The sequence below is a fragment of the Photinus pyralis genome, unplaced genomic scaffold (assembly GCF_008802855.1).
Source record: "Photinus pyralis isolate 1611_PpyrPB1 unplaced genomic scaffold, Ppyr1.3 Ppyr1.4_LG10, whole genome shotgun sequence".
NCBI classification, from domain to species: Eukaryota; Metazoa; Arthropoda; class Insecta; order Coleoptera; family Lampyridae; genus Photinus; species Photinus pyralis.
The window spans coordinates 12,992,938-13,017,904 of record NW_022170250.1 but is presented as its reverse complement, the minus strand read 5'-3'; the positions used below and the strand labels follow the sequence as shown (position 1 = coordinate 13,017,904).

The window sequence follows — 24,967 nt, the reverse complement described above, 5'->3', positions numbered from 1 at the left end:
AAATAACTGTCCTGATAGCTCTTGGAAAAAGGTAATCGATTTTGTCTGTGTGCGACCCCCCTCCCCCTTCTATGGTCCCTCCCAAAATGTTTAGGAACCGAAGGATCGAAGGGGGGGAGAGAGTTATGGAATACTACCCAGCTATAAGGAGCATTGTTGACCCTATCCCAAAAGCGACTGTCCTTGTAGCTTTTAGGAACAGATAATCGATTTCTTCTGTGTGCTGGGGGGTATTCCAGACCCCCCCGGTCTGTGTCCACCACCAAAATGTTTAGGAAATCGAGATGCTTATGATTTTTGTAGGGAGTAGTAGACGTCCCATACATGAAGGGTTGAAAGTAATGAGGCAGAATGTAGCACCGAGGGGTCTGGGGGGGTATGGAATACCCCTCAGTTCAGCTACAAGAGGAATTGATGACCCTATCCCAAAAGTGACTGTTCTTGTTGCTTTTACGAAAAGCGATTGCTTCTGTGTGCTGGGGGGTATTCCATACCCCCCAGACCCCCCGGTCTGTGCCCACCCCCAAAATGTTTAGGAAATCGAGATGCTTCAGACCCTTCAGTTCAGCTACAAGAGGAATATTGATGGCCCTATCCCAAAAGCGACTGTTCTTGTAGCTTTTAGGAACAGGTAATCGATTTCTTCTGTGTCATAGACCCCCCGGTCTATGCCCACCCCCAAAATGTGTAGGAAATCTAGATGCTTATGATTTTTGTAGGGAGTAGTAGATGTCCCATACATGACATGAAACCCATCGATATATAATTAATAAATGGACTGCGCGTGCCAATGCTAAGCACGGATACTGCAGATGAGAGAGAAGGGAAAATTAAGAGGCCAAGCTGTCTCTTACGCTTACGCATCTGATTGGTTCTTTCAGCAGAAGCGATCACGATCGCATTCAAATTAAATTGAAGGAACCAATCAGTTGCATAACCGTAAGGGACAGATTGCCCTATTAATTTTCCCTTCTCTCTCACCTGCAGCATCCGCGCTTATTATTGGCACGCCCAGTCCATTTATAATGATGATTATGTCGATGGTCCCTATGATCATTACATTATTACCGATAAAATATTATATATAAGATATAGCCCTGCTCGTGATAAAGAAAGGTCATTGTGTAAACTTTGTTAGGGTAACATATCAAATATTTTAAAGTGACCATAATATACCGAAAATAAAGATCGCTTCAAAAACAACAAGAACGTTAATGAATGTGTGAAGAAAGCAACAGTTGAAACATACTGCTGAAGAAAAGGAAAGTAGAAAAAGAGAGGCAGCTGACAGAGATGAAACGAGCGTGCAAGTTGAAAGTTTCAGTGAAAGATAGGTACGTTTAGCGCTATAGCATAATGTTTATGTCGGAACCCTTAAAAAAACTGGAACCGGAACCGGTCGCAGAACGAGAACCCTTAACAAATAATTCTACCTAAGTAATGCGGAACCGGTTCCTATAATTCGTAAAAGGCGGAAAGGAAGGTGCGAATGTGACGTGAAAAACGCGCAAAATGTGTGGAGAGCAGTCGCCAAAAGAATGAAAAGGCCGGTTTAGGAACAATGGAACAAAGGAAGAGGTTATAACTGAAAAGTTCTACAAAGTTACGGGTAAGACCTAAACAGATCCTGAATAACTCAAGAAAATCCCGCAAATATGCGTAAGAACATGTTCTGACCAGGTTCGTTCTTGTTTTATTCAACTGTTTTTGTTAGGTAATCCACAACCAACTTTGCAAAAGTAAGGATTGTTATATGGGTCAGTGAAATTCATAAATGTCAGGATTTTTAGTGGATCGGACCGAAAAGGCGTTCTGAGTTTTTAAGGGGGTTTATTTAAAACGTTTAAAAATGTACAAATAACATAACAAAATTGGTACTAACTAAACAAACCATATCTATTTGGACTTAAGACTACACCAAAAATTGAACTAAAACGTAAAATAAAAAAAACAGAAACCAAAAAGATCTAAACTATTTACAAATGGAGCAAGTACAGTCACAGATTCTTCATGGAAGACTAAGAGATTCGTCGCGCGCGGAAACTAATGCCTATTTACGTTGTTCATCTGAACGTCTTTCGATTGCTGAGGTCCGATGTGACCGGTCGCCAGCTGGAGCGAGCTCAGGCGATTCGCCCCCCTCACTAATCTCCACACGGCGATTATTAGCAGGACGCCGCCTAGGGCGAAGAGTACGCCAGTGATGGAGGCGTGAGCGACTGGAGGCACTTGGTTCGCCAATCGCATCAGGTTCGTTATTTCCTCCGGGAGTCCGTCGACCGCCTGCGAAAAATTGCGTGTATACCACACCGCCCACGCGAACGCGATACGTACCTCCTCGAACCAGAGAATCGGAAAGATGATATCGGGGAAGGTCGCCACCTGCTTAATGTCGACGACCTGGGAGACGGCCAGGTTTATCTGGACGCGCGCTCGCGCCGCCAACGCTGTGCCCATCATCTATCAAAATGTCTAAGTGCAACGAGTCCAAAAATCTAAAGACACTCACCGGCTGAACGTCCAGGTATAGGCGATGCTTTTCGGGATCGGGAGGCGAGATACCTTCCAGCGCGGTCCGATAGGTGTCGTCGGCGAGGTAGAAGTGGGGAAACGAAAGGAGAACCGGCGAGTCTGGCGAGTACAGGAGTTACGGCGGAAACGCCCCCGATCACCTTCTACTTACCGAACTGACAGAGAGACACGTTGAAAAATCCCGAAGGCGCGCAAGGCGGTCCGTGGGGGCAGAAGCACATGTTTTCCGGGTTTTCGTCGGCGTTGGCAAATACGTCCAACGGAGGGCTGAAGCGATACGCCGGGACGCCGTCTTTGCGCTCGACCTCCTTCTGAAATCTACACAAACTCGTTAGGCGCGCACGGTGCGGCGCGTCTCGCGGAACTCACTTCAAGGGTAGACGCCGGCACAGATCCTTGTCGAAGATATACAGGGTGGTGTTCGGCGTTATACCGGGTGGAAAGATCGAACCGTCCGACGCGAGCAGGCTGTTGCACTCGTCCGTCAGCCAGTGCGAGTAGTGCGACATTCCGTTCCACTTGTTGATCAGTCCGAACTTGGTGATGTCGGTGGCGCCGGTGAACACCGTGAGGGTATCCGGCGAGGTGCGGTTTTTCTGAAATCTCGACAATTCAAGTTCGTCTCGCGCGATCTCGCGAATACTCACGTTGTACATCAGGCCGAACTCCTCGTAGGGCAGCTTTTGCTCTTTCGGGACGACGTCCTTCGCGAGCTTCAGGAGCGGATCCTCGTAGCCCCAGAGGAGCTGCCCGACGGAAACTTCGACGAACGGTTTTATCTTGAGTATGTCCATTATGCTAGCCATCGCGAGACGCAGAAAGCGGGCGGCGTGTTTCGATTGCGATGTTGCGCTCTTAAAACAAAATTTGAGTTAAGGAAAGACCTCGAAGCTCGACGCAAATAATTCAAATAGAATTTTATATCAGGGCACAGAAGGACAAAAAAATAAGAAAATTAGATAAGCCATAAGGTAATTTGGTAGAAATTCTGAAGAAGGGGAAGCAGAACTTGAGAGAAATTCAAAAGGAATTTGGCAAGAGCTTGAGGCACTTTATGAGGAAATTTAAAAACTTAAAAATAAAGGCCACAAATACAAAACAAAAAACTCAGTGAAAGTATGAGAAGAAATTAACTTGAGGAGAATTTGAGGGAAACGAGAGAGGGCGCACTCGAGGGAAAATTGGTATGAACGTCAAAGGAATTTGATAGCAAGTGTATTAAAAGACAATTAAGAAATTTGAGGTGCAAAACAATTTTTAGGGACAATTTTGAGCCATGTTTCACTTTTCTGCAATGAAGTATTTGTCAAAACTCATAAAAAGTAAAGAGAAGTATTGAATAACCCCCCCCCCCACACACACCCAGCAACAGAAGATTCTATGAAATTTCCGGAAAACCATAAACCATCAGATCGCTTGTTGACATTTTCTCCCTGACTCTCATAATAGTTTAGGGGAAGAACATAAGATCCTTTTCTCCTAAGAAATACTGCAGAGAACACGACACCGGGATGGGAGAGGGGGGAGGTCTGGAATACCCTCCCAGCAAAGGAAGATTCAATGATCTTTTCCAAACAAAAACGCAAACTTCCTAGAAACAGACTTGATAATTTCTGTTATAATATACAGTGGGGGAGGGGGGGGGCGGTATTTACTAGGGAGGAGGGGTATTTACGACTTTTCAAAAAATACAAACTTCCTAGAAAATCCTCTTCTTCTAAGAAGCATTACAGGGAAAGTGGCATCTGGGGTCTTGACTCTCATAATAGTTTAAGGGAAGAACATAAGATCCTTTTTTCCTAAGAAATACTGCAGAGAACACGGCACCGGGGGGCGGGGGACGTCTGGAATACCTTCCCAGCAAAGGAAGATTCAATGATCTTTTCCAAACAAAAACGCAAACTTCCTAGTAGAAGCAGACTTGATAATTTCTGTTATAATATACAGTGGAGGAAGGGGGGAGGGGGGTATTTACTGGGGAGGAGAGGTATTTACGACTTTTCAAAAAATACAAACTTCCTAGAAAATTCTCTTCTTCTAAGAAGCATTACAAGGAAAGTGGCATCTGGGGTCTTGACTCTCATAATAGTTTAGGGGAAGAACATAAGATCCTTTTCTCCTAAGAAATACTGCAGAGAACACGGCACCGGGGTGGGGCGGGGTGGGGAGGGACGTCTGGAATACTTTCCCAGCAAAGGAAGATTCAATGATCTTTTCCAAACAAAAACGCAAACTTCCTAGGAGAAGCAGACTTGATAATTTCTGTTATAATACACAGTGGGGGAAGGAGGAGGGGTATTTACTGGGGAGGAGGGGTATTTACGACTTTTCAAAAAATACAAACTTCCTAGAAAATCCTCTTCTACTAAGAAGCATTACAGGGAGTGGCATCTGGGGTCTTGGGGGTCATAATATGCACGGGGGGGGGTATTCCTTCATACTATATACTTAAAAAAACACAACTTCTTAGGAAAATCAAATTTGATAATATCCATCATAATATACCGAGGGGAGGGGGAGTGGGATTTACTGGGCGGTATTTTATTATAATATACTTTTCCAAAAGAAAATACAAACTCCCCAAGAAAAACAGATTTGATAACTTCCATCATAATATGCACTAGGGAGTATTCCATACCCCCCAAACCCCCCGATGCTACGTTTCCCCTACAAATCATTTAGCCCTCAAGAAAAACCTAATCGTGTTTGGGAAGATCTTCTAAGAAGTATTGGAGAGAACATGGCACCGGGTTTGGGAGGTATGGTATCCCCCCCCCCCCAACAGAAACAGATTCCACGAAATTTTCCAAAAACACACAAACTTCCTAGGAGACCCACACTTAATTTCCATCCTAATATACACTGGAGGTATTTGCTAAGGGGTATCCCATATAAACTTTACCACAAAAAAGACAAACTTCCTAGAAAAACAGCCCTTATAATTTTGGAGGGTTACTTACTGAGCGGTATTCCATTGTAATATATACTTTTCCAAAACTCCCTAGGAAAAGCAGACTTACTAACTTCCTAATCCTAATCCTATACACGAGGGGGGGGGCATGCGCCCAGACCTCTCGGTCCCTGCGCTTTCCCCCACAAATCGTTTACCCCTCAAGAGTGAAGACTTTCATAATAGTGTTTGGTTTTTGGGAAGATCACCAGATCCTCTTCTCCTAAGACCCCCCCCCCCCCCGAGAAAAGGAAGATTTCATGCTCTTTTACCCAAAATCGTCCTAAAATCTTCATTTTCATACCTACTTTCTGTCAGGAACGCACCGTCACTTTACCTGACACCTGTCATCACTGACAGATTGACATTCATTACAAGCTATATATAAAAATTGAAATTTTGTATTAAAAGACGATTTCGGGTAAAATTTAATGCAAAACTCGTCAGTAAAATTTCATTATCTGACTCGCAAATTTAAGTATTCGGCCCCAAAGGGGCCTCGCACTTCAATATTTCCTCGTCAGTAATGTATCATTTTTCTGACATTTATGTCGGTAAAAACTATTAAAAAAACATAAAATTCCTACAAGACACATCATAATATACACTGGTGGTATTTATACTGGGGGGGGGTATTTACTGAGGGTGTGAAAAACAGGTACTGGGGGGTGATACCCCCAGAACCAACTGGTGCTATGCTGGCCCCACAAACCCCCAAATCATTTAGCCCTCAAGAATTTCATAATAGTTCTTGGGAATAAACTTCTCGTTAGAAGTATTGCAGAGAACGTGGCACCGGGGGTCTACGCATCCCCCTACAAATCGTTTAGCATTCAAAACCTTCACACCCCTTTGTCCTAAGACGTATTGGAGAGAACGCGGCACGGAAGGGTATGGAATCCCCCCCTCCAACACATCCAGATTCAATGATCGATTCCAAAGAAACACAAACTTCCTAGCGAAAGATGACCATTTCCATCATAATGAGTACTGGGGGCTACGGCCCAGGCCTCCCGGTAGTACGCTGTTCCTAAAAAACGTTTAGCCGTCAAGGCTTTCATAATAGTGTTTGGGAAGATGATCAAATCCTTGCTCCAAACCCCCGGCGCTATGTTCTGTGCAAAAAGGTATTGCACAGAACGTGGCGCCGGGAGTTTGGGGGGTTTTTAAATAACGGGCGATCAAAAATGAGTTGCTGTCGAGTCACCTTTGGAAGTTCAAGTTAAATACGATTTCTTATGTAAACAAAAAGTTCCAAAGGTGACTCGATAGAAGCTCATTTTTGATCGCATAGTACCCCCCAGTAAATGAGGATTCAATGATCGCTTCCAAAGAAACGCAAACTTCCTAGCAAAGGAAGACTTGACTTGATCATTTCCATTGCAACCCCCCTCCCTCTTGTGGCACGCTGACCCTCACAGAACGTTTAATCCTCAACGCTTTCGTAATTGTGTTTGGAAATATGATCACATCCTTTCCTCCAGAAACTATTGCGTACGTAGCATTTCAATTTCCGAAAAATCCCCCCCCCCCCCCACAGTAAAGCTTTCCCCATAAAACTTCCAACCCTTAAGACTAACATTCCCGGAAAATTAGACACCGCCCGATAAAGGAGGATTCGATAACTCCTTTTCGTATAATCCCCTCATGAGAGTTTTTTGGAAATGGCAATGAACCATCTTATCGCCTCCCCCCAGACCCCCCGGTAACATTCTTCCCCAAAAAACGTTTGCCATGACGGCTTTTAGGAAGATTATCAAATCCTCAGAAAACCCTCATGGGGAAAATGAGTTATCGAGTCTTTCTCTCTTTGTCGATGGTACTGCTGGGGGTTATTCCCCCCCCCCCCCCACCGTGTCGTTGCCAAAAATATTGCACTAAATCTTCTTGCCACCTAGAAATGTGCTTCCTTCCACCATAACTGCGGCCTTCTTAGAAAGCGATCAGAAATAAGTGACCGTCTAGTCACCTTTGGAAATTTACATGAATCGAAAGCGACTCGACTGTTACTCATTTTTGTTCGCCCGTCTACCTCTGGCAGGAAGTATGACTAGAAAATTTCGCGGAAACCTTAAAAGTTCGCCTCCTAGAAGCCGTAGCGACTCTTGGAAATGTTGATTCACTGATCATTCCACGTATTCTTCCCTATTCACTAACCATTTCCCACGCCCCTGTGTTCTAGGCCATTGAAACTACTCAAAACTTGGACATTGGAACTAATAATCAAATTCGCGCGGTATAATTAATTCGACGTGTAGTTCCGCGTAGCGCCAAACTGGGTCGCTACCGTGCCGAAGACACTCACCAGCATCGGAATGTTGGGAACGACGACTACGTCGTCCTCCGAGCCGACGGACAGCTCCTCGCTGAAGAAGTAGAGCTTCTGCAGGTTGTACGATACGGTGCCGTTGTCGTTGAACGTCACGTTCATCCTCTCCCATGCCTCCCTGAAATTGGAACGCGAATCTCAGTCTCATCTTTTGACGACGATAGAAAGCCGCCGCGCGTTTCGTAATCTAATTATGATAATGTACGGCGTTGTGTGTGCGTGTGAGTTATATAAGAACGGAAAGTGAAATTTTGTAATATAAGTAAATAGAGAAAGTCGCCGAGTGATCGCGTTTTGTTGATACCCGCATTGTTGATCGGTTACGCAATATACGTACGTGTAGACGTAGGGGCCGAGCTCTTCGACGATCGGCTTGGAGCCGTTGTTTAAGAAGTCATCGGCGTTCGTCACGTTGTAGACGTAGATCGAGATCCGCGGCGTGACCGGCGGCTTCCTCCACCAGCCGAACGCCTGCGAGCCGTTCTTCAGGACGATTTGCTGCAAAGGGAACGTTTTAACGGACGTCGTCGCGCGCGCCTGGTACTTACGTGCTGCACGACGAGGTTGACCCATGTCATGAAGAAGATCGCGACGATTATGCCTAGGATTACGAATAGGAGCGCGATTGCCGCCACGATCCCTGCAAGAGAGTGAAGGTGTTTACGCAATGACCTAAATAGTTAGCGCGATTACGTAAAGTTATAGGCAGTTCTTCCAAGGAAGTTATTGTTTAAAAGTCACCTTGTACTTTCGTACCTGCCACACGGTCGATGTGACTAATTAAGAAATTGATATGCGTAAACTACTGTCACCGAGAAGATATTATGCATAAATTCACGATGACGCGCGAATACTTACACCATTTACGTAGAAACGCGCTGGAGAGTTTCGCGCAAATCTTCTCTCTGCCGCCCTTCATTTTCGTAAACTAATCTCGCGGAGGATTTAGAATGTTGCGTTCTCTTTAGGGGGCGATTGTCATTCCAGGCACTGAGAGCGGCAACTGGTTGCACATTCTTCAATACACAATCCGAGCTCGGAGAAGTTCCCACACCTTGTTATACTAATTCCAAAGGTTTCAGGATAGATAAACAAGTTAATTAAAAACGCTTTTTTGTGCACACGTAACTAAATATTAATAATGTTAAAGCGAACGAACAAGGTAACCCGGTTTAACAGCCACTTTTAATTGTAATTAACAATAGAAATCGCATTAATATAAAACTCGACCTTTAGAAATTTTTCAGCGCGCGCGTTTCGTTATAGCCGCACTTTCACTTCAAACCGTGTAGGTCGGTATTTTCGGTATTAATTCACAAATAAATCGCGACGAAGAAAAATAGGCCGCGCTATTTAGAAAGCGGCTACGCGGATGCTAGGCGACCGTGGCACCCGAAGAAGTGGAAGGCGCCCGAGTTGAAGTTAACGGTTGGGTCACACCTGATCAACTCCGCGTTTTCCCCCCTTGGCCGCGTTACTTGTTTGCATTCCCCACCGCCCGATTCGATTACTAAATTGCACATAAAACTTGCACTCGGAAATCGTACAGGTAATCAGTTTCCCGCGCAATTTGCGAAACGGCGCGCGCGCGCTCTTTTTTTTCCCGCGACGAACCCGCCATCCTTGTAAAACGGGTCGCGGACCGCCCCCCCCTGTAATTACAACCTTTCAGTAATTAATTATCGGTTCAATTATTTTTCGAACAGCACGCGCGGCAAGGCCGAAAATTCCAAAGAGGTAATAAGGTCGAATTCCCTGAAGGTACTTACCCAAACAGGCTCGATTGCTGAGGGCGGACGAGATTTTCGACATTTTTGGGAAAATGTCCGCTCGATACTGGCCTTTTGTTTGGTGGAGCGTGCACGGAGCCGTTCGATATAATTATAAAAATGATACCTGTCGTTCTTGGCAAAGGTGGGGAATCATTCTTATAGTTGCAATTATGTTGTTTTATTTGAAACACGCCACTCGTTAAACATTGTATTTTGTACCCGTTAGTATTTGAATAATGACCGTATCAATGGTAATTGTTTCTTAAGTACGTTCGCGTGTAAAACAGATACAGCTTTAGCACCATTTATAAAGACATCTGGGTGCTCCCAAAATGTCCGGTCGTTCCAAAATTCCCAATTTAAATCGATTCGATAAAAATGTGACATGAGCACATGACGATATTATTTTCTTGTTCTTCTGACACAAACAATCTCCAGAAGTTTATGGTCCTCTTCGTAGGTGTCCAGTTTCCTTACCCGAACTCGCTTTGGTGGTCTTCTCACCGCCGTTGCTCACGAATCCGACGGGTTCTTTGGGTGCAATATCCACGTCAAACGTCGCGACGGTCCAGAACGACACCAAGATCTCAACCTTGGCTAAGGCTCAACATCTTCCAGCATCCCTCGGAGACGTCCAAAAAAACTGAACCCGTGTACTGGCCCGGTTTCTGTAACATAACTACGGCACCGTCACGCCTTCCTCGGATTGGTTGTCCTCTAGGTCGCAGACCGCATCGACTCGACGCAGGAATCTTATCTCGGTTCCGTAGTCGCGAGAAAACTGACGTTCCCTGCAAAGACATCGGCCTTCTCGGCGTCCCGTATATCGAGCAACGGGAGCGATTGCGGAAGAGAGTGGCGCATCCCCTTCGCCATATCGTAGGGGTTGTCCTGATACAACCACTTTTGTAGCACAGGAGATGCTGACGAACTTTCTTCAAATGCAAATTTTTCGTTTGTAGAAACGATTGTATCAGGATCGCATAAGGGCGATGAGTATTTATACAATTTATTGTTCTCCTATCGGGGTTACAAAAGTGCGAGTAGATATAGGTGTTGCTGGCGGATATTTGGTCACTTATTACTACACATATTTCATCTTGTTGTATTATATCGGGCGCACAGAAGGACAAGAAAGTGTAGGATCAATTGCCAGACACCTTTTTCGTCGTTATGTTGTAATGATGTAACTTTTAAATTGTTTCTGAATCCCAGGATTGCAGAAACAAGTATAAATTGTGCACAACTGCTGTGCAGATAAAGCGCATTTTTTTAACCGAAATAGCTTTTGTTTTGGTATAAGGGAATATACCCGATGACGATAAGAGGGATACGGTTGGTAAAAATTAATTCCTTTCGTTGAGACCTTTCATTAGAGTACCATGAAGGATAAAACTAGTTCCACCCCCCTCTTGCCCCTCCGCCCCGTACTTTGATAAGAGAACAGAAAGAAGGGCAGTAGTTGGTAGAGACCTTTAATTAGAATACAATGAGAGATTAAATTATTTTTTAACAGCCCCCCCCCCCCCCCTAAAGTTTAACTTGGCACCACTGAAGGCATGCGTACGCAAAATCTGAGACCAATTGGTTGTCATATGTAACAGTTATGCACGTTTTACTTTCAAAAACAGCATCTCAGGAAATAATTAGTGGGGGGGGGGGGGGTTAGACAGCGAAATTTGATGGTCGTCTGGCACACCTTCAAGGTATAGACTACCTACTGCAAAAAATTCCAGGACTCTAGGACCATTCCCCTAGAAGTAGTTCAAAACGGCAGAAGTGGGTCCGGACGGACGGACGGACAAAACGCAAACAATAGCACATTTTTTTAATTCTTAAAAAATGCGCTAAAAATATAAGTGTTTGCAGACAGACTTTATCGCTTATTTCCTTATAATACACATTTTTCATCTAGAAATGATTGTAGTAGGGTCCCAGAAGAGCAAGGAGAACTTATTATCAGACCCCTTCCTCCCAATTATGTTTTTCTGATACTATTATGGTTCAATCGTATCGGGCGCAAGTGGATGTAGAAGTTACTGCCGGACAAGTACATGTCCGGGATTCCCATAGAATTTGAAAGTGATCGTATCAGGAGAACATAATGGCAAAAAACGCGTCTGACAACAATTCCTTCACCTTATCCTACTTCTGCAATCCTGATACAGCGATTTGTAGACAAAATTTGCATCAGAAGAAATCGATACGAGATTAAATGCTAGCGATTGTATCAGGAGATACATAATGGTGATCAAGGTGTCTGACAATTTCTGATCCTTCTGTAATCCTGATATTCCATACATCTCAGACGGTGCTACGTTTTGTGCAATATTTTTTTGGAGAAAAGGATCGGGGGGGGGGGGGGTATACAATCCTCCCGAGATATACTATGACGGAAATTATCAAGTCTTCATTTGGTAGGAAGTTTGTGGGTTTTTTGGAAACGATCATTGAATCTTCCTTTACGCGGGGGGGGGGGGGGAGGTATTGCCTACCCTCCAGACCCCCCGGTGCTACGTTTTGTGCAATACATTTTTGGAGAAAATGATGTGATCATCTTCTCAAAAACCATTAACAAAGTCTTGAGGGCCAAAGGTTGGTGAAAGCCTTGAAGGCTGAAGGTGTTCTGGAGGACAACATAGCACCAGGGAGGAGGGGGGGGTGTCTAAGGCGTATGGAATACCCCCCAGATATATTATAATGGAAATTATCAAGTCTTCCTTTGCTGGTGTGTATTCCATACCCTCGAGCCCCCCCCCCCCGCGCTACGTTTTAAGCAATACTCTTTGGGAGAAAAGAACCCTTCCAAAAACTATGAAAGCCTTCAGTGCTAAAGGCACCGGGGGATCTGAGGGGTATGGCTTGTGACGCACCCTTTTCGTCAATTTGTTCTCTGGATACAACCACTTTTAAATCGTATCGGGATCACAGGAATGCAAGAAGGCGTGAGAGTTGCTGACAGATACTATCACGCCTCATTTCCTTCTAACACAAATTTTTCTTCTGAAAATGGTTTGCACTATCAGGATCACAATACACAAAAAGTGTATATTACCAGACACCTTCTTCGTCATTATGTTCGCCTGATACAATTACAAGTTACATAATGCAAGACCCTATTATTGTTGTATTAAGATCACAAAAGCACAATAAGGTGACTGACCTCACATCTTATACCTTCTTACTGTTATAATAAATTATAACCTAAACCTTCTTGTTCGTCAGTGATTCTGATACATCTAATCCTAGACAACGCATTTTTATCAGAAGGATATGATACGTGATGAAATGCCGCATCTTCGTACATGGATCAGGGGATCAGAATGGCAAAGGATGTGTCTGAGACAACATTCATACCCCTTCTTCTGCAATCCTGATACAGCCATTTGTCGAAAAAAATCTTTTAATCAAAAGACAATAATACGAGATAAGCGCAAGTCATTGTATCAGGAGACGAAGAATCCTTCTGTAATCCTCATACCACTATTACTACAAAAAAATTTACAAAAAGAAACTGATGACTCAATAAATTCTACATCCGCTTGCATTCTTACAATTCCGATACAATTTAAAAGTGAAGAAGGATAAGAATGACGAAAAAAGTGTTTAACAATAACCTTCTTGCGCTTCTGTGAACCTGGTACACCCATTTCGAGACATCAAATTTGTATTACAAGAAAACGATAAAATAATCTTTGTGTTTCCGTAATCCTATTACAATTTGTAAAATATTATTGTGCCAGGAAAACATAATGGTAGCAGGAGAACAGGAGAACATCGAACGAGAAGAATAAACCGTATTATTAACCCTCTACCTTCTTGCCGTGGTATGATATTGATGCGACAAATTTGAAATAGAATTTTCTATTAGGAGAACAGAAATCGTCTGATCTGTGTTCCTAATACAACTTAAAATAATTCCATCGGGAAAATATATTTCACAATAATACGTCTAAAGTGTTCAGAAATTAGGAGAAAACAATACGTCTTTCTGTGATCCTAATAGGAAGATCAAAGGAACATGAAAAGGTACCTTTTACTACGAAGAGTATTGCTATCAGGAGACTAGAAATGGTAAGGTAGTTTTGGTGAGAGGACCAAATCTGGTACCAGGGCAAGTTTCATTGTTTCCGGTTGCTGCCTACGTCATTTAAATGAAAGTAGCAGGCGCGTTGCTGTCAAAACTAATCCTGTTCTGTCAACAAGTGGCCTGCATCGAGCCAGAATGGTTCGACACCAATGTGCTCGTCAACAGGTCGTACAGATGGACGGAGGGCGTCGTCCCATACGAAATGGACGGAAGCCACGGATTCGTCAACGAGTGGTACATATGGCGAGCGATGGCCGTCTACCACCGAAACACGTGCGTTCGGTTCGCGCAACGTCGGACCAGCGATCGCGACTGGGTTCACATCACCTCCAAGGGGCGCGGTTGCTTTTCGAAGGTGGGGCGTGTCGGCGGGCGGCAGACCCTGAATTTGGCTCGGGCGGGATGCACGAGCGCGGGCGTCGTGCTACACGAACTTATGCACGTGATCGGCTTCCTACACGAACACAATCGACCGGATCGCGACGAGTACGTCCGAGTGTACCAGGAGAACATCTTAGACGGTACTCTAACTCGATTGGCATTTCCCCGCTCACGTGCCTTTTTTTACAGGGGCCCAAGAAAACTTCCTCAAGCTGGCTCGAAACGTGACGTTCGAATTCCCGTACGATTTCGACTCGATTATGCATTATGGGCAGTTCACGTTTAGCAAAAATGGAAACGCGACGATGAGAGCGAAGGGACCTACTACGAAAAATGGGCGAAAGGATTTCTTCAGCGAAACTGATCTGGCGAAAATTCGCCTAGTTTACAACTGCACTGGTTACCAGGCGCTCTCCCCTAATTCGCGCTACGTTTTCGCTGGGATTGCGTTTGCTGGTACCTATCGAATGTGGATACCGTAGCCGTATTCCTTTCACTACTCTAAGCGCCAAAGTTCTTTCAAGTTATGATTTGAATCAGGAGCCCAGTTATAAAACGTATCATGTTCTCCTGGTACAAAGCTATTTATTGTAATAAAAAGGTTTATACCCTCCCGATACCGTACCCATATTTCTTTCTCGTAGCTCGGTCGATATTATGATTCCGATCAGGAGCACATGTTGTACATTTTCGCAGAAAATAGCAAATTTTAAAAAATAAACACCAATTATGCGAATGACGACTGCGAACGCGTTCAACATTCCGAAGTTTGTACAGGTAACAAGCGCGCGCGATTAAGTTAATACCTGAACGAACCTTGAAAACATTCCCAATCTCAATTTACAGTGCAATTAAACACCTCATTTATTATCGTTACAATGCGGTTAATTATTCCCGTGATTAGGCGACGGTAATTGTAGACGAAAATTCCGATACTTGGACTTTCTTAATCGGAACGTGGAAATTTGAACCCAAAATTACATTATATATAGGCGATAAAATGCGATGGATTAATGATTACTCGGATCGTAATCGAAGTAAAGGCGTCCAAGGGAATGACAAGCAATTTATCGATTATTATACTTTGCTGATATCAAATAGCAGAATGACTATACATTTTTGATATCAAGTGAAAGAAACTCTATGGAATTTATTGGGCCCATTCACTAAGACCCCCCCAAATCCCCCGATGCTACGCTCTCACACAAAACGTTCACTCCTAAGAACTCAATCTGATGGTGTTTTCTAAAAAAAAGGCTAAGTCCACCACACGTTTTGGGGAAGAATGTAGATCCCGGGGGGGGGGGGAGAATCCGCATTCTTGAGGAGGGTGGGGCGTCTAGGGAGTATCGAATAAACCCCAGAAAAAAGAAAGATTCCTTTTCCTACAATTATCATAAGACTTTCATGCGCTAGAGAGAATAGCTGGGGGGGTACTCTATGTCCCCAGTCTCCTCCCGGAATAAAAAAAGCTGCTCGCTCACTGGACTCTCCTACTACGCAAAGTAAAAAGGGAGCCTTAAGGTATCAAAAATTTCCCGAAAATTCTTTAAATTGAAAGCAAATGTACCTCCCCATTAATTCAATTAATAAAGCGGCCACGTTATGTTCTCCTGATAAGCAAATCTTTTCGCTCGCTAATACTAAAACCAAGGCAAATCGTGTCAGCGCGTGTTAAATCTACTCGAAAAGAAAATTATTGGCTTAGTTAATTTTGAGTCGTACTACTGGCGACTTTTTTCCAACCCATCCTGCTATTAAGAACTGTTATCAGTTATTATGTTCTCCTGATAGTTCTTTAAATTAGGAACAAAAATCCGAAGGAAAAGTTTTTGATCATACTCTCTAAAATGAAAAAGAAAGCTTTTTGACTACCATAAGTAAGTAAACTCTTCTATCAGCTCTGTAAATTAGGAGTCAAAGTACGTGCTCGATCATTTTGCTTTCGTATATGCCATTTGCAAAAATGAGGGGTTAAAAAGAAATCTTGACATATAAAAAAAATGGAAAATCAAAATTAGCAATTTCGTACGTAAAGAGCACCCTGTATATACACTGTTGTAATAACAACCACAGCCGACTTTAAACATGTTATGTTACATAACCTCACTTTCATTTATTAAAAACCCCCAAATTCAAATATGGATTTAGAACATGAAGACCTAACTTTGGCCCCCTGTAAATACGAGTGTAAGTCTTCGTCTCGCCCCCCCGTTACCCCAAAATTAACGTAGCTCAATTCTAGATCTCGACCACACTGCCGACGTACAGTAAGTACTCGTGTATGACGCTAGCGCGGTTTAACGATTTGTACAGATTGCACGCGTGGGGCGATACCTTGAAGGAGGCGTTCGAGCAATGCGGCATGGCGATGTTCGGCTACATGACGACGCTGTCGACGGTCGAAATCCGGGACGTGCACACGATCGAGGCGAGCGGTCACGATCTCGAAAGTTTACTGTTTCACTTTCTCGACGAGCTGCTCTTCCTGTTCAGCTGCGATCCGTTTTTGATCTGCAGCAAGCTCGTGATAACCGAATTCAAGACGGAAGGCGAGGAGCTTTCCGTAAGCTGCAAGTGCTACGGGGAGGAGTTTACGTTGGGGAAGCATCCTCAGGGTACCGAGGTGAAGGCGATCACTTATTCCGCAATGCAAATTGTCGCCGAACCCGAGCGGAATGAATACGAGGTGTTTGTTATAATTGATATTTAGTGTAATTCGAGTTTTTAATCTGTGATACACACAGGCTCTGCTTGGATGTGATTAAAGTAACTTTTATTTTTATTTTGATCATTTGACCTTAACCTGATCTTGAATATCACTTATCGCGTCACTTGATATAACCTCCACCATTCACATTGCCCCTTCGCATTTCTTTTTAATTCCTTTCTATATAAGCAGCTAATTAGTTGAGTGAATTACATAACACGAGCCCAAGCCAACATAAACAAAACAATGGGAGGTAAATATTCAACTCTCGACCCAATGCAGGTCGACGTTCCAAAACTGAACGAAATGCTAGAGAGGGACCCCTACCTGAGACCCTACGAGCGAGAATTCAGACGCCGGTACGTAAAGCGAACAATTCGCGCGCCGAAACAGTAAACGACCGTTTGCAGGTACGCCTGCTTCAAAGACGCCATCGATAAGATTAACGAAAGCGGCGGCGGCATTGGCGAGTTCACGCAGGCATACAAGTCGTTCGGCGTCAACGTGCAGCCCGACAATTCGGTGGTGTGTCGCGAGTGGGCGCCGGGCGCGAGGCAGCTATTTCTCGCCGGAGAATTTAGTAAAGAATTCCGTCCCCCTTCCCGTTTCAATTTGTGCGATAATTCGTATTGCAGATAATTGGAATCGCGACAGTCACCCGTACAACAAGTCCGAGTACGGGAAGTGGGAGTTGCACATTCCCGCCAATCCGGACGGATCGTGTCCCATTCCGCACAATTCAGAATTAAAGGTAAGGTTTTCTTGTGCCACGAACGTTAAACAAAAGATCCAAATACTCAAACCCCCTCGTTTCTCCACTTAAAAAAGGTGGCATTGGAATTATTGTGTAAAGTGGGCCAATTAAACTTTCAATTAAGGCATTTAATTAGCCGTTTTTGTTTTATGGGAGTGCGGAATAATGACAATACGATTCATTAATTTTAATTGGTTGCACTTAATTTTCCCATATCAACAGTGGCTGAGTAATGTTCGGTACTTTCTTAAATTAATTAGCAATTAATAGTCATCATTTCTAAATCAATTCATAAAATTACAATTGGCTGCTAATTAATTTAATTAATAATTGTGGAGGAATTAATATAATTTCAATTGGTTGCTAATTAAACGCTCCAATGAATTTTTTGACTGTTGTACCGGGTACACCTGAGCCCTAATTTATTAAAAAAAAAGGGGTACGCAATTCTTAATTGGATCATTTAGTTAGCATTTAATTAATAATTGTGGAGGAATTACTGCAATTACAATTGGCTGCTAATTAAATGCTCCTATGAATTTTTGGACTGTTGTACCGAGTACGTCTGAGTCCTAATTTAGTAAAAAAAAAGCGCACGAAATTCTAAATTAAGTCATTTAGTTGGCATTTAATTAGTAATTGTGTAGGAATTACTAGAATTACAATTGGCTGCTAATTAAATGCTCCAATGAATTTCTAGACACTTGGACCGAGTATGCATGAGCCCTAATTTATTCAAAAAAAACGGACACGGAATTCTTAATTGGTTCATTTAGTTAGCATTTAATTAATAATTGTGGAGGAATTACTACAATTACAATTGGCTGCTAATTAAATGCTCCAATAAATGTTTGGACTGTTGTAACGAGTACGTCTGAGTCCTAATTTAGTAAAAAAAAGCGCACGAAATTCTAAATTAAGTCATTTAGTTGGCATTTAACTAATAATTGTGTAGGAATTAAATCAATTATTGCTGGCTAATTAAATGCTCCAATGAATGTTTCCACTGTTGTATCAAGTACGCCTGAGCCCTAATTTATTAAAAAAAGGGGCACGCAATTCTTAAATGGGTCATTTAGTTAGCATTTAATTAATAATTGTGGAGGAATTAAATCAATTGTAGTTGGCTGCTAATTAAATGCTCCAAAGAATGTTTCCACCAGGGGCGGACTGGGTAACTGCGGGCCAGGTGGAATTGCATAGGTTACGGGCCATTACAGTATTAGTGTAGTAATAATGGTGGCGGGGGGGTTAGCTCTGAGGTGCACCACAAAAACATTTTAAAGTACACCTTTCTCGAAAATAAATTACCATACAGTTTTTTTTAAATTGCAGCTAATTAAAAGTAACAAAATATACAATCCACACGAGGTGCGTCACCTATCATTGTATTTCAGCACCCCCCCCCCCCCCCCCCCGGTGCCAGTCCGCCCCTGGTTTCCACTGTTGTATCAAGTACGCCTGAGCCCTAATTTATTAAAAAGGAGACACGCAATTCTTAATTGGGTCATTTAGTTAGCATTTAATTAATAATTGTGGAGGAATTACTACAATTACAATTAGCTGCTAATTAAATGCGCCAATGAATTTTTGGACTGTTGTACCGAGTACGTCTGAGTCCTAATTTAGTAAAAAAAAGCGCACGAAATTCTAAATTAAGTCATTTAGTTGGCATTTAATTAGTAATTGTGTAGGAATTACTACAATTACAATTGGCTGCTAATTAAATGCTCCAATGAATTTCTAGACACTTGGACCGAGTATGCATGAGCCCTAATTTATTCAAAAAAATGGACACGCAATTCTTAATTGGATCATTTAGTTAGCATTTAATTAATAATTGTGGAGGAATTACGACTATTACAATTGGCTGCTAATTAAATGCTCCAATGAATTTTTCAACTGTTGTATCGAGTACGTCTGAGCCCTAATGTATTAAAAAAAGGCGCACGCAATTCTTAATTGAGTCATTTAGTTGGCATTTAATTAATAATCATGGAGGAATTACTACAATTACAAATGGCTGCTTATTATATAAATGCTCCAACGAATTGTTCCACTGTTGTACGGAGTACGTCAGCCCTAATTTATTAAAAAAAAAGACGCGCACGCAATTCTTAATGAAGTCATTTAATTAGTAATTATGTAATAATGAAATCAATTATTGTTGGCAAATTAAATGCTCCAATGAATTTTTCCACTGTTGTACCGAGTACGCCTAGGCCCTAATTGATTTAAAAAAAAAGGGGCACGCAATTCTTAATTGGGCCATTCACTTAGCATTTAATTAATAATTGTGGAGGAATTACTACAATTACAATTGGCTGCTAATTAAATGCGCCAATGAATTTTTCTACTGTTGTGCTGAGTACGCCTGATTATTAAAAAAAGGCGCACGAAATTCTTAATTAATTAATACAATTAAAATTGACTGCTAATTAAATGCTCCAAATTTGTAATCAATTTTTCGAGTATTAAACCTGAGTACGGCTGGAGCTTAATTTAAAAAGACTGCGAACCATTCTTAATTAATTAATAATTGGTAATGCCGGTTCGGTTGACCCCCCCCCCCCCCCCCCTCCCGCGCTCTCGGCTAATCATAGCGCATCTTGCCATATTAAAAAATTCCGGTAAACATCCGTTATAAAATAGCGGAAACGGAAGTGAACAAATAAAGCGATTGCGGAAGTGGAAGCAGAGGTGTATTGCGTCACTAGCTCGAGCCGTAATTTGTTTAAAAACGATAATAATAATAATATCTGAAAGGACGGTTTGCTTTGTTTTTCCCTCTATCCCCTTTTGTTTGCAGGTGGTGGTCGAAACGGCAAGCGGCAGCAGAGAAGATCGCCTCTCACCGTGGGCAACCTACGTGGTCGAACCGCCCAAATCCGAGGGCACGATCTACCGGCACAAATTTTGGAACCCCCCGTACTCCGAGAGGCACCTCTTCAAAAACGCCAAGGTCAAGCGTCCGAAAAGCTTGCGCATTTACGAGTGTCACGTCGGCATCGCGACCTCCGAACTCAAGGTGGGCACCTACGTCGAGTTCGCCGACAACATTCTGCCTCGCATCGTTCGACAGGGGTACAACACGATCCAGCTGATGGCGATCATGGAGCACGCGTATTACGCGAGCTTCGGCTACCAGGTGACGAGCTTTTACGGCGCGTCGAGCCGATACGGCACCCCCGAGGAGCTGAAGTACCTGGTGGACAAGGCGCACGAGCTCGGCCTCTTCGTGCTGCTCGACGTCGTCCACTCGCACGCCAGCAAGAACGTGATGGACGGGCTCAATATGTTCGACGGTACCGATTCGTGCTTCTTCCATTCGGGCGCGCGCGGCACTCACTCGCTGTGGGACTCGCGCCTCTTCAACTACTCCGAGTTCGAGGTCCAGCGCTTCCTACTGTCAAATCTGCGCTTCTGGCTGGAGCAGTACCAGTTCGACGGTTTCCGCTTCGACGGCGTCACCTCGATGTTGTACCACTCGCGCGGGATCGGCGAAGGGTTCAGCGGAAATTACGACGAGTACTTCGGCCTTAACGTCGATACGGAGGCGATTATATATCTAACCGTCGCCAACTACATATGCCACACGCTGTATCCCGAAGTGGTGACGATCGCCGAGGACGTTTCCGGCATGCCGGGCTCGTGCAGGCCGGTCGAGGAGGGCGGATTGGGTTTTGATTATCGATTGGCCATGGCGATTCCGGATAAATGGATCGAGCTGCTGAAGGAGGTGAGCGATGACGACTGGAATATCGGCAACATTATCCATACGTTATCGAACAGGAGGTGGATGGAGCCGAACGTCGCGTACGCGGAGTCGCACGATCAGGCGTTAGTCGGCGACAAAACGATCGCGTTCTGGCTGATGGACAAAGAGATGTACACTCACATGAGTACCGTATCCGATCCGTCTGCGATTATAGACCGTGGAATCGCCTTGCACAAGATGATCCGGTTACTCACGCACAGCCTGGGCGGGGAGGCGTATCTCAACTTCATGGGCAACGAGTTCGGCCACCCCGAGTGGTTAGATTTCCCGCGCGCCGGCAATAACGTCTCCTATCACTACGCCCGCCGCCAGTGGCATCTGGTGGACGACGAACTTTTAAAGTACAAGTACCTGAACAGGTTCGACGCGGACATGAATCACCTGGAGCAGAGGTACGGGTGGCTGCACGCGCATCCCGGCTACGTCAGCTGGAAGCACGAGGACGACAAGGTTATCGCGCACGAAAGGGCCGGATTAGTGTTCGTGTTCAACTTCCACACGCACAAGAGCTTCCCCGATTATCCGGTGGGCGTACACGAGCCCGGTCGTTACAAGGTGGTCTTGTCGTCCGACGACTCCCAATACGGCGGACAAGAGAGAATCGATAAGAACGTGTCATATTTAACGAGAGACGAGGGATTTGCCGGCCGCCGACACTCCTTCTTGGTAAGCCAAAGTGTGCTATGGAATCAATTTTTAAGTGACCTGTTTTAGGTGTATATACCCTGTCGAACTGCAATCGTTTTAGCCAAAGAATGAACTAGGAGCAATTCACTTTGTTATATATGCAAATACTCGTTATTAAATACAACTATTTTCTTTTGTTTTCCTTTACTTATTTGTGAACCAAAACCTTAAACGCACATATACCGCTTTACATTAAACGTGAACGAAAGTATGTTTGGAGATAAAGAGCGATTGTTTTTATTCCTGTGCATAAACAAGACCTCGATTCATGCTTTCGAGATAATAATAATGCAGACAATAATTATTTATATTGAAATTTCCATACAACCGATATCACCTGGGGGGGCAAAATTTTTGCCAGTGCCTTAGAAATCAATTTTATTTAACACAAATAAGGGTTTTTAACGCTTGTAAATGTAACTAAGCCTTCACAACAGAAAGCGAAAATTACTGCTTTAATACGATGATCATATTCATGGATAAAATACCGCAAATCAAGGATTCAGTAAATCATTTCGCTATACTGGAGAGTATTCCCTTGAAGAAATTAGTGGAAATCCCAGGAGGAAATTTAGGAAACGCTGGGAAAATATATGGAATTTAAGAAAATAAAATACTTCCTTTACATACAAAAACCACGTTTTATTTTCGCCCTTTCCCCTTGTTTTTTCCCTTGCTCGACGACGCCTGTTGCTGATCGCCGCCCCCCTTCGTCTGCCTAACTTTCAACTTCGGAATCATCTCGCCTAAATGGCACATCAGGCTTTCGCGCGACGTAAACCTACCATCGCACGGCGATCCGTCGTCGTTCTTCAACTGCACGCGTAAACGTCCCCGGTAAAGCAGCTCCTTGCTCTTCTCCCTGCTGTACAGTTTGTTTTCGACGCCGATCTTTAAACCGGCGGCGACGAGCACGTCGCGCATCTCCTGGTGCGTCGGATTCTCCACGCACTTCTCCTTGGCTATCTTCCTTCCTTGCGCCAGCGTCTTTTTGCTGTTAATGTACGCGGGATAAATGCAAATCCACCTGCAATGAGCTCGGTTAAAAACGGGGAGCAATTTTAGGTTAGGACACTGTTCACCTTTCCTTGTCGCTATGTTTTGAATCCAAAGTGTACGGGCTGGATCCCTTTATTAAATTAGAGGCCATTTTTAAACAGAATTACTGAAAATTCACGAAATATGATTCAATTAAATTCCATATGGAAATAAACATTGGCCATGTGATATTGACAGCTGAGCAGTGTTGCCAATCCTCACCAAAATAGAATAATATATACCTGGTAAGTAGTATTCAATCTTCATTAAATCTACGGGCTACCTTTGTTTAAATTAAATGAATAAACAAAGGCACATTTCTTTACAAAATGCGCTATTTCACCAACGCCATGGACTACCTTAGGCTCGTTTATTCCCTCAACAAAGGTCAAAGATTCGAAAGCGTCCAATCAGGTGGTACCAACTCTAAGAAAAAAAAACAAATTACATAACATAACCAAACCAAAGTGACAATATTTCCAAAATTTTGTCTGCATTTTTTGAAAGTTACCTCCAAACGACAGCAATCAGGTAGCGAGCATCCGACTGACCGGGTGCAATATTCACGAATCCATCTTAATCGATGAACTTTTTTAGCCGACGATGTGGTACGAAATTCTACCGTCCGCCGCAGTTATCTTCGTCGCGCTGGCAATTCCGCATTATTCGGCGTATGTAATCAATAAGCTTGCGCTTGGGAATTGCTATCGAAGATCGCTGATGGAGAGGATGGATCGTTTCCACTACCTGAGGGATAGGGAGTTGACCAACAGCCCGTATAAGGTTAACGGGCTCGAAGTGATACCCGACGAGTAGTTAGTTGTATCTAGTAGCCGGTCACTTTAATCTATAGTTAATAAATTACTTTTACTCTGTACACGATACCGATTTTTTTGGTGGCTAGAATTATTCATACCGGGTCATTCAATATAATTTTTTGTGGTCGCTTTAGACAAGCTGTAAACACAGAATAGCCGAGCATGCTTTTAAGTGGATTTAGAAAGGATTGAAGGAGATATGAAAGTGGATCTAGAGAACTCTGGGTTGACTTCAAGGGTCCTGGATGAGTAGGTATACCTATCAAAGGCAGTGGAATGAGAGAAAATTTTAAAGTAGAAGCCGATTGAACCTTTATAAAGGGTTCAGAAGCTTTTGAGTGTGCTTCATTGAACATAGAAGAGCCTAGCACACTTTAAAGTAAGTTAAAAAACGTTGAAAGATTATTTATAAGGTCCTTGAGTGGATATGGAAAATTCTAGAGGGACCCAAAAGGTTCTGGGGGACTTTTAAAAGTAGAAGGTTTCGACAATGCTTTTGGAAGAGTATTAAAACTGGAAAGACCTAGGAAGCTTCGGAGGGTCCTACTGTGAACGTATCTAGAAGTACCAAGCATACAAAATGAGTTTACAAAGTCTTTGAAGTGGTGATGTAGATGTGAAAAATTAAGGATGGATCCAATCAGTTCTGGAAGAGTTCAAAAAGCTGCGGGCGTACGGTTTTGGGACTGGTTTAGGACGTTTTGGAAAAGCGTACTTACACAAACTTTGGAACGGCTTACGCATTCGAGTGTTCTTATACCTACCATAATTCCAAAAAAGCCGAGCACAATTTGAAGTGAATTTAGAAAGTTTTAAAAAGGATTATAAGGTTCTGCAGCGGGTCTGAAAAATTCTACATCAATGGAACGAACTAGAGGGGTTTGAAATAGGTTTGGAACACTTTAGTTGATCCGGCAGTGGAATATTTAAGGCTGGACAGTACACCCGTTCCGTTGCCCGAAAACGCTTGATTTCGTTCCACGATATCTTAATTCTGAGTGAAGATGAAGAAGGGGTCGAATATTCCTGTGAAAGGTGAATGCTTTAGCTAGACAATGACGCCGGGGTTTACTAAAATAATCTTTTTTTTAAGGGCAACGTCGAGGGCTGTTAGGGTGTCATATTTTG

At 43.4% G+C, this 24,967-nt stretch overlaps 5 protein-coding genes across 7 annotated transcripts; 3 read left to right on the top strand and 2 right to left on the bottom strand.

Moving 5' to 3' along the window:
- Nucleotides 1-1,813: 1,813 nt before the first annotated feature.
- On the bottom strand, nt 1,814-10,843 carry LOC116161123 (scavenger receptor class B member 1). Of its 3 annotated transcripts, XM_031474355.1 has the most exons (11): nt 9,581-10,842; nt 8,670-8,874; nt 8,360-8,451; nt 8,149-8,309; nt 7,788-7,929; nt 3,180-3,386; nt 2,902-3,128; nt 2,684-2,850; nt 2,510-2,631; nt 2,335-2,460; nt 1,814-2,283 (listed from the first exon to the last, which is right to left on the bottom strand). In XM_031474355.1, exons 2-11 carry the CDS (start codon nt 8,728-8,730, stop codon nt 2,044-2,046), a joined length of 1,545 nt encoding a protein of 514 aa, XP_031330215.1. In that variant the 5' UTR covers nt 8,731-8,874; nt 9,581-10,842; the 3' UTR covers nt 1,814-2,043. The 3 variants fall into 3 exon arrangements, with proteins under 3 accessions (XP_031330215.1, XP_031330216.1, XP_031330214.1); XM_031474356.1 differs by lacking the exon at nt 8,670-8,874 and having other exon boundaries at nt 9,581-10,843; XM_031474354.1 differs by lacking the exon at nt 9,581-10,842 and having other exon boundaries at nt 8,670-9,560.
- Nucleotides 10,844-13,730: 2,887 nt separating this feature from the next.
- On the top strand, nt 13,731-14,663 carry LOC116162463 (astacin-like metalloprotease toxin 5). The gene is made up of 2 exons (XM_031476081.1): nt 13,731-14,194; nt 14,244-14,663. Exons 1-2 carry the CDS (start codon nt 13,738-13,740, stop codon nt 14,534-14,536), a joined length of 750 nt encoding a protein of 249 aa, XP_031331941.1. The 5' UTR covers nt 13,731-13,737; the 3' UTR covers nt 14,537-14,663.
- Nucleotides 14,664-15,980: 1,317 nt separating this feature from the next.
- Nucleotides 15,981-16,839, top strand: LOC116162465 (protein archease-like). The gene is made up of 3 exons (XM_031476082.1): nt 15,981-16,244; nt 16,300-16,324; nt 16,371-16,839. The coding sequence occupies exons 1-3, from the start codon at nt 16,196-16,198 to the stop codon at nt 16,765-16,767; spliced, it is 471 nt and encodes a 156-aa protein (XP_031331942.1). The 5' UTR covers nt 15,981-16,195; the 3' UTR covers nt 16,768-16,839.
- Nucleotides 16,840-16,859: 20 nt separating this feature from the next.
- Nucleotides 16,860-22,122, top strand: LOC116162462 (1,4-alpha-glucan-branching enzyme). The gene is made up of 5 exons (XM_031476080.1): nt 16,860-17,123; nt 17,175-17,344; nt 17,400-17,515; nt 20,328-21,962; nt 22,011-22,122. Exons 1-5 carry the CDS (start codon nt 17,011-17,013, stop codon nt 22,053-22,055), a joined length of 2,079 nt encoding a protein of 692 aa, XP_031331940.1. The 5' UTR covers nt 16,860-17,010; the 3' UTR covers nt 22,056-22,122.
- Nucleotides 22,123-22,604: 482 nt separating this feature from the next.
- On the bottom strand, nt 22,605-24,842 carry LOC116162466 (signal recognition particle 19 kDa protein). The gene is made up of 4 exons (XM_031476083.1): nt 23,533-24,842; nt 23,264-23,447; nt 23,066-23,148; nt 22,605-23,010 (listed from the first exon to the last, which is right to left on the bottom strand). Exons 3-4 carry the CDS (start codon nt 23,131-23,133, stop codon nt 22,626-22,628), a joined length of 453 nt encoding a protein of 150 aa, XP_031331943.1. The 5' UTR covers nt 23,134-23,148; nt 23,264-23,447; nt 23,533-24,842; the 3' UTR covers nt 22,605-22,625.
- Nucleotides 24,843-24,967: the final 125 nt, after the last annotated feature.